The sequence below is a fragment of the Habropoda laboriosa genome, unplaced genomic scaffold (genome assembly GCF_001263275.1).
Source record: "Habropoda laboriosa isolate 0110345459 unplaced genomic scaffold, ASM126327v1 scaffold102, whole genome shotgun sequence".
NCBI lineage: Eukaryota > Metazoa > Arthropoda > Insecta > Hymenoptera > Apidae > Habropoda > Habropoda laboriosa.
In genome coordinates this window covers 231,660-239,874 of record NW_017100262.1, presented here as the reverse complement: position 1 = coordinate 239,874, position 8,215 = coordinate 231,660, and the positions used below count along the sequence as shown (strand labels likewise).

General features: G+C 39.7%; 3 protein-coding genes across 4 annotated transcripts; 1 reads left to right on the top strand and 2 right to left on the bottom strand.

The window, feature by feature from the left end:
• Window positions 1-371: 371 nt before the first annotated feature.
• LOC108572986 (testis-specific serine/threonine-protein kinase 2-like) lies at window positions 372-1,935 on the bottom strand. The gene is made up of 3 exons (XM_017935334.1): window positions 1,852-1,935; window positions 608-1,273; window positions 372-545 (listed from the first exon to the last, which is right to left on the bottom strand). Exons 1-3 carry the CDS (start codon window positions 1,933-1,935, stop codon window positions 372-374), a joined length of 924 nt encoding a protein of 307 aa, XP_017790823.1.
• Window positions 1,936-2,490: 555 nt separating this feature from the next.
• LOC108572926 (40S ribosomal protein S25) lies at window positions 2,491-3,713 on the bottom strand. Of its 2 annotated transcripts, XM_017935269.1 has the most exons (4): window positions 3,612-3,629; window positions 3,181-3,252; window positions 3,001-3,093; window positions 2,491-2,802 (listed from the first exon to the last, which is right to left on the bottom strand). In XM_017935269.1, the coding sequence occupies exons 2-4, from the start codon at window positions 3,181-3,183 to the stop codon at window positions 2,539-2,541; spliced, it is 360 nt and encodes a 119-aa protein (XP_017790758.1). In that variant the 5' UTR covers window positions 3,184-3,252; window positions 3,612-3,629; the 3' UTR covers window positions 2,491-2,538. The 2 variants fall into 2 exon arrangements, with proteins under 2 accessions (XP_017790758.1, XP_017790757.1); XM_017935268.1 differs by lacking the exons at window positions 3,181-3,252; window positions 3,612-3,629 and adding an exon at window positions 3,674-3,713.
• Window positions 3,714-4,069: 356 nt separating this feature from the next.
• Window positions 4,070-5,707, top strand: LOC108572980 (zinc transporter 7). Its single transcript, XM_017935329.1, has 2 exons — window positions 4,070-4,102; window positions 4,533-5,707. The coding sequence occupies exon 2, from the start codon at window positions 4,574-4,576 to the stop codon at window positions 5,624-5,626; it is 1,053 nt and encodes a 350-aa protein (XP_017790818.1). The 5' UTR covers window positions 4,070-4,102; window positions 4,533-4,573; the 3' UTR covers window positions 5,627-5,707.
• Window positions 5,708-8,215: the final 2,508 nt, after the last annotated feature.

The window sequence follows — 8,215 nt, the reverse complement described above, 5'->3', positions numbered from 1 at the left end:
CCTGTATCGTTACATATTATCTACTTATATTATATAATGTCACGTTGCTCGAGACGTGTAATCAAAAAATTATAGTTTTGTATATTAATAGACTCTAGTTGTACAATAAACTTAATTATTATCACTTCCGTTCTAGGTATATTCATATGTACATACATACATATACAACAACACACCATACAGTTAATATCTTAAAATTCCTTTATTAAAGTATGCGTTATTAAAAACCATGTATAGATCGACAATAATCAGGAAAGTAAAAAAAATCCATTATAAACGTCCGTGCGTTGCGAGATGCCCAGAAAATATCTGTGCACCGTTTGTCGACGCGCGAACGACGCTGGTTCATCCTTGTCGGTCCCGTTGTTTCTTCACTCAACCACGGACAACTGTGTATCTTTCCCCGGTTTGTCCGTACACTTGACCGCGTTACCCTGACTTTGATTCTCCGAATTCTTGAACGACGGTAGTCCTCTCAGTACCACAGGTACGTTGCAACCTCCTGCAGCTCCTGCTCCGACCAAATTTCCTCCACCTCCGCAAGTCTAGTCGTACAAGTTGTCACGTTATCGCAAGGCAACGAGGTGAAATTACACGAATAAATTACCTGTGCGTGAATAGGCGGTGCCGAGTGCACTAATCGACCGGTAAGAGAACTGGGCTTCTCCTTTTTCGTACGCACCCACTCGTGGCCCAGAACTCTTTCCAGCGTTAGCCTGAGCGTAATGTCCGGTTCTAGAATATGCTTAACTATACTCTTCGCTAATACAGACACCGTTTCCCGTACTCTCGATCGAAACATCCAGTTCCTCGATATCTGATCCTTCAGCAGTTTCTTCAAGTTGGCATCGTCGAAAGGCATGGAGGCGTTCAGCATGATGAACAGGATTATCCCCAAGGACCAGACGTCCGCCAGCTTTGGATTGTAAGGGGTGCCGGAAACGACTTCCGGCGCAGCGTAGGCCGCGGAGCCGCAATAAGTCTCGCTGAGAACGCGCCTACCGTCGTGGTCGACGCAGAATCTCGCGAAACCGAAGTCTGCCAGTTTCACGTTGAACTTCCTGGACAGGAGTATGTTCTCACATTTGAGGTCGCGATGGGCAATGTTCTTCCCGTGGAGGTAATGCAGGCCGGAAGCCATCTGCCTGAACCAAAGCTTGGATTGTTGCTCCGGCACAACACCGTTCCTCGTAACAAAGTCCAGGAGGTCACCATTGTCGGCGTAGCGCATGAATATGAACACTCTTGGACCGCGCTGCAATATACTGTGCACCTGTAATTTTTTTTTTTTTTTTGCACTCGTTATACGATATATTTCCAAGGAGTGTAATACAGTCTTCCTTGAGCGGCTGAAGGGAGAGATTTCTCTTTTTTGTTCTCGTTCTTATTGCGTGAGGAAGTCTTACTTGGATAATATGGGGATTTTCGATCTTTGTCAGGATCTCGAGTTCACGGGGAAAGAACTTGTTGAGGAAATCAAGGGGCGCTTTCTCTTTGTCGAATATCTTACAGGCTAATCGCAATTTCTTTGAGCTCGAACCGTCGACGTATTCGGCCAGGTGCACGGTTGCATACGAGCCCTAACGTTTACAAAGTTGCCTTCAGAAATGATCGTTTAAAAAGAAGAAGAAGAAGAAGAGGAAGTAAAAAGGCGAGGTACGATGTACAGTTCGTGGTATAAAGAACGTGTGTTGGTAAATCGTTCTGCGAAGGAGATGAGATTACGGGGAGAACATCAAAGGGAGCGCACGGTTGAGAATAAAATGAAAAGAAATATACGAAACAATGTTGTAGAGTGAAGAAAGTAAGAAGTGGAAGATGTTAACGAACAGGTGGGGGGGGATAAATAACCTGTCCGATTTTTTTGCCAATAAGATAGCCCCGCTGCTCAAGAGCGTTCACCTCCGAATTTCGGGGGCTGAGTCGCGTGGCCATGCCAGTGGATCTTCATTGGACTTCCGATCCTGATAACAGATAACTGGTTCTTCTTCTCCCTCTCTTCTACCTTCCTTGCACACGTTTTTCCCCTCCTTTCGGTTCTTCACACCGAGCAACTCATACTTGTGCTTACCCTGTATCGCGACAAGTTTCTCCCTCTCTTTAAGACTTCCCTCTGAACGTGATTCGATCAGAATTTTGTCGCGACAGATCTGCAGTTGGCACTCCGTTCAGGAGCAGAAATATGCCTCACAGAGTATCACATCGATGAACCCGAGTCGGGGAACCGTTCTGTCATTTCAAATAGCTGTGTGCACTAGAATTTTGAGCGTCGAGACCAGCCTGTACCTGGTACGGAACGGGGCAGAGGAAAAGATCCGTGTCTCATTCGAACACAGCCATTATATTTGAAAACAACGAACGGTCGATTCGCGAGTACGATTTCGCAACGATATCAGTTCGACTTTCAAGCATGTTCGTGTTGTATACGGAATTCGTTGGACTTGGTGAAGAATTTCTCCTCGTTCGGAAAATAAATCGACGTGCTTGGGTTTTTTTCGATTTTTTATTAAACGTAATTGTACATTGCGTATGAACGAATTACACACCCGGATCGTCACCCTTGGTAGTACGCGTGTAAATTAGCTGTGCATGGTGCTGTACAACTTGCTTAATCAGTCCTTTCTGTTGCAATTCGATCAATGCCCTCCTGGCAAGCGATCCGCGGATCTTTAACCTTTCGCTAACTATGGATGGTGTGATCAATTTGCACAGTGGTACATCCCTTATCAGTTTCTCATATGTGCTTTTGTCAAACAACACTTGATTGTTTAACTTGTCGCGTACTTTTCCCTTGGACCACTTCTGCAATAAAAGGTGGACAGATGTCAGGGATAAACTTCATTTACATCTTGATATTATTATATGATGATAACATCAGTCTCATTAAATCAGCTTTTTGCTTCCACTGTATATCAAGACAACAGGTCTTCATCATTCAATATTTTTGATGCATTAATCTGGATGTAAGACTGGGTGTAATGAAACAGCTGTAATACAAACCTTCTTTTTGGCCTTGCCACCAGATCCTCCCTCCTTCTTCTTTTGTGTTTTTTGTGGTTGCTTGGAAGATCCCTTTGTATCCTTTTTAGGCGGCTGAAATACGAAGGAAAATATAATCGAATGTTCAAAGAAATCGAGTATTGTTTAAATATTGCGCATCAACCAGGCTCGTTATATTACCATTTTTCAGTCGCGAAGTTAATCTAGAATGATTTTTTTCGCGATATTTTACTTTGAAAAGTATCTATTCATCTGCAACACATTTTACAACATTCGTAACTATTTCGATAATTTTTTTACGTGTCGACAGAATATCGAAGTAAGGAATAAGGGGTTAGGTACTGACATTGTCACGAAACCAAAACAAATTCCTATTTTTTACGGTACGTAACGATTTACACGACCTTAAGAATCTAATTACAACATACTTCACCTAAATATTATTGCGTTAGAATAAAATATTATAATTGCGTTTTGTATACACCATGTGGATAAAATCACTAGGTAAGGTTATCCACTTAGCCACGCATCAAATGCATAAGAAACTTCTGAATTTACTATAAAAATGAAAACACTGCACTACACGAAATAGAAATTCCTCTTACACTCACAACTTAACTCGAAGTAAATACGATTAAATTGAAAAGAAAACTTCTCTCTCCCGAATACTCACCATGATGGCTGTCGACTCGGAAAGAAAACGGAAGTGCGCGCGTCGCCATCTCCAATGATTATATCATTCAGTGCCCTCTAAGCTACTACTTTGATCAATACCGCTACTAAAAAAATAGTGGAAAATTTAAAAAATAATATAACTATAGGTGGATAAATTTGTTGCTGGATTAAAATTAATTCTTCCATCGTAACACCGATGAGGTAAATTAATGAAATGCTTTGCACGTGTCATGCGTAGCATCGGATCTAGCTGTCAGTCGCTCAGGAGTGGCTGTAGCGTGAGAAGCATGGCGCCACGCCGTGTGTTTTCAAGTCCCGGTTTTGCACATCTTTGACCCATTCACAAAATGTATTCGCGTTAAGAATACCTTTCGGTGTAATTAGGTCAATCACGGACGTTTATTCGTAATTAGTTTTATTCCAGAAGGTAATGTCTTCTTCGAAAGTTATACTCCATTTAGGTTAAGATACCTTTCACCATTGCGACGTGTCATTCATGTTTTTGTTCTGTACGAATTGTTACTGATAAGTGAGCAGATTGAATAGCATAATTGCCGACAACGTGGCGTCTAATTTTAGACGGTGGGTTTCATTCAAAAAACGAATTTCTGTCACTATCAATATGTGTCAATACATAAACGGGGGGTGTCGTTAATCAGCTGTATCGTAAACTACTTATATTCGACATATTTTTAACGATATAGTGTGATCGTTTTCGTCGGAGTTAGAGATTCGTATTTGAATATTTATTTTAACGTGTAAATACAATTAATTGGCATGTTCATTTAGCAAAATTATATTTTTTATGGACATATGTGAAATCTGAGTTACCAAATAAATATTCTTTTTATTTTCAGCATAAACTTCACCTGTAAAAACAGTTTTGGTGTCGGAGAAAATGCTTCCACTTTCGCACAAAGACTCGAGGAATCTTGGCAGCCGGATAAAGGAGAAGCTGTTGGGATGGAAACGTTTAATATTTTCTGATAAGAATACCAGGAATTTATTTCTCTTTCTGTTGCTAAATTTATCTTTTGCCTGCATTGAATTAGTGTATGGAATATGGACAAACAGCTTGGGTTTAATATCAGATAGTTTTCACATGTTCTTTGATTGTACCGGTTTATTATGTGGGTTAGCTGCATCTGTTGTAACAAAATGGAGGGCAAACGAACGCTACTCGTATGGCTATGTCAGAGCAGAGGTTCTAGGAGGCCTTGTCAATGCTCTACTTCTATTCTTTGTTGCTCTCTTTATTATGTCAGAGGCTGTTGAAAGAGCCATTGAACCTCCAGAAGTGAAACACGAAAGACTTCTGGTCGTGTCTGTTCTTGGATTGCTAGTTAATTTAGTAGGAATGTATGTGTTCAGACATGGGCATGGACATGGCCATGGAATGGGACATGGGCATGGTCATTCTCATTCGAGTCATGCACATTCTCACTTGAATCATAGTCACAGTCATGATCATCATGACATTGAAGTTGATCCCTCTTTCGGTGGTACAAATTCTCAGATCATGAAGGGAGTTTTCTTGCACATTCTAGCAGATACTCTTGGATCTGTAGGTGTGATCATATCAGCAGTGCTGATGCATCTGTTTGGTTGGTTCATAGCTGATCCAATTTGTTCCATGCTGATTGCAGTATTGATAGTTTTAAGTATACTGTCTTTAATGAAAGACTCATGGGAGATATTGATGCAAAGACAACCAGTTGCATTGGATCACGTTTTACCTCAGTGTTACAACAAGGTGACTCAATTGGCTGGAGTATACAGTGTACAAGATCCACACTTTTGGACACTGTGTTCGGACGTGTATGTCGGGTGTTTAAAATTAGAAGTTGCCAGAACAGTAGAGCCTAAATATGTTGTAGCACATACTCAAATGATTTTCCAAGCAGTTGGAGTTAGGCATCTAACTGTTCAGTTGGACTATGCACCTATGTGATCTCTGAAAACCATGCATGTCATAAAGTGTTCTTATAAGTGCTCCAAGACTGTATTCATCTGTGGACTTTGTCAGAAGCAAGCAAGGAACACTGCGCTAGTGCAAAACATTTTTGCCATTTTAAAATTGTACAAATGCATTGTTCTGGGTAACAGTGGATATCATCTTGGTTTACGGATTATTTAAGGAACTGTCCATGTCTTTACAGAACAAAATATCTATGAAAAAAAAAAAAACGTGACACAGGATACGGATATATTCCTAAGGATATTTCAAATTCATCGTCAAAATAGTGCATTTAAAAGTTTATATCTGTCGCGAATGAAAATCATCGAATTCATTTGTTGTAATTCTGTTGTACATGTAAATAGTAGTAGTTTGCCTGTATCTATCAACGATATACTTTTCCATCAAATTGCAATTTACCTTTGCTTACAAGAACTTGGACTCTGTACTATTTGTTGACTGAAAGTCGCAAATAATGTTTTGTATTGTCTATTAAAGTCTTTATATCAAAATGCATTTAACATTTTGAGAAATTTAAGGTGCATTAGATTACATTTTTTTACCTTTACAGTTTACTATTTACTACTTATGGTCATATGTATGTGCGCAAAATAACGAATGGCAAAGGACAATTATACCTGCACATAACTAAGGTGGCCATAATTATTTACAGACGACAGCTGTAGACAGCTAGTCATTACTATACAGAAAGTGTGAAATATATATTATATATGAATGCAACTTTATAAGATGTAATATAAATCGATATTCTTGCGTTTAAACGAACTATTATATATTTACTTGCGAAATTCTGTTGGCGTTAAGCGAATTCGTTCAATCGATCAATGAAATATTTACGAACACTTAACGCGCACAGGATGATCGTTTCACGGCGATATATTTATGAAACCGATCGTTTATAAATACCGAGTAGAAAAATGGCGAATAATATCAAAATAAATAGGAAGATTCTTTAGGAACTGGCAATAAGCTTTCCTTCGGATCACTTCAGCTAATCGATCAAAAACGAAAGAAAACAATTCATGTAGCAAGCATGATCCATAACATGTTCGTTCAGCGTTTATCATTAAAATTGTACTACATCGTTCGACAAGTGATCACCGAATTAGCGTAGACGAGAGATTTGTAAGCGTCAATTGTAAGCACAACCAGGACATTCCATTGTAGCCGAGGCATATTATTTGTATACTTGAAATTGTGATGACGTAGACCAAAATGTAGCTATGAATAGAAAGATGGATGGTTGGATAGGAATCGAGAGGGATTTTTTCACGATAACATAGAGAGAGAGAGAGAGGGGGCATTTTTTCTATCGAGAGGTACATCGAGAAACGACCGAATTATTTACAGTCGTACCCGGAGAGGTTATTTCTACTGCGAAGAGAGCGATGCAATTTCCGAGATGAAAGTTTAACACTGTTAGGTTTTATTACACACGATTGTATAAACGAACATACGGAAGAGTATATCTTCGATATCGACAGAGTGTAAATAATAAAGAGAAGTACTTATACTATTTTCTTTTTTATCGTTTTCTCGTCGACGAACGTACCTTTTTGTCGGCAATACTGTCGTCCCTTAGAAGATAGAGAACTCGCGTTTTAATTAAAGAGAGAGGAAAAAAAAAAAAGTAGAGTATTGCTTGGGCTTTGCTCTTTCGTCGAGCTCGGCTTTGCTTTCTACTTTCTCACATAGGGTTATGCACCATTTCGAATGATCAACATTTTTCAAACACATATTACATTTATTTGAAGGATATGTATACACATATAAATACATAAATATTTATAATAAAACCGCTGAAGCTGATTCCACACGGTGGAACTCAGTTTTACCGCACCGACGTCTTTTTTCTTTCTTTCATCCTTTCTGTGTGGTGCCAGCTTCAGTTTGCCACCGTTTTTAATTCGGTGTACTCTTTAAAACGGCCCCGCAAAAACTAACGGTTTTCGAGATCTCGTGATGTTCGCGATGTCTCGTGCGGTGTTTTATGTACATAGCAAACTATCAAAAATGAAAAACCCTGGGGAGGGAACAGTCGTGTGTCCCTGCGAGGCTACGCCTGGCCTATCTAAAAACTGGACGATAAAAGGGAATCGAAAAGTCCGTTTCCACGCTAAATGGTACGAAAAATCGAACGAACACCGTTGGAACTGTATTGTTACTTTTTTCTCGCGCACGTAAAGCTGAACTGTGTGAAGCCGGATCGAACTGACTCGTTGATTTGTTTCGCATAAAACTCTCCGTTCCTTCTTTTTTTCTCATTTTTTCTTACTTTTTTCATATTTTAGGTGCATGGCAGTATCGCGTTCTTTATGATTTCACTTCTGCTTCGTTTCGCGCAGCTGTTGGCAAAGAGATCGCGTTTAAAAGTCGCACCCCGTCGCGTTTCACTCTCGTTCGGCGATCGATGGATAGAAATCGTCGTGTCGCGCTTATGCTAAAAAGATTACGAACTCGTGATACAATACCGCGATAGACGATAATCACGATTAAAGTCTACGTTGCAATTTGGCAGTTGTGTGTCGCAAGTTTCTTTTTTTTCTTTTTTCTTTTTCTTAC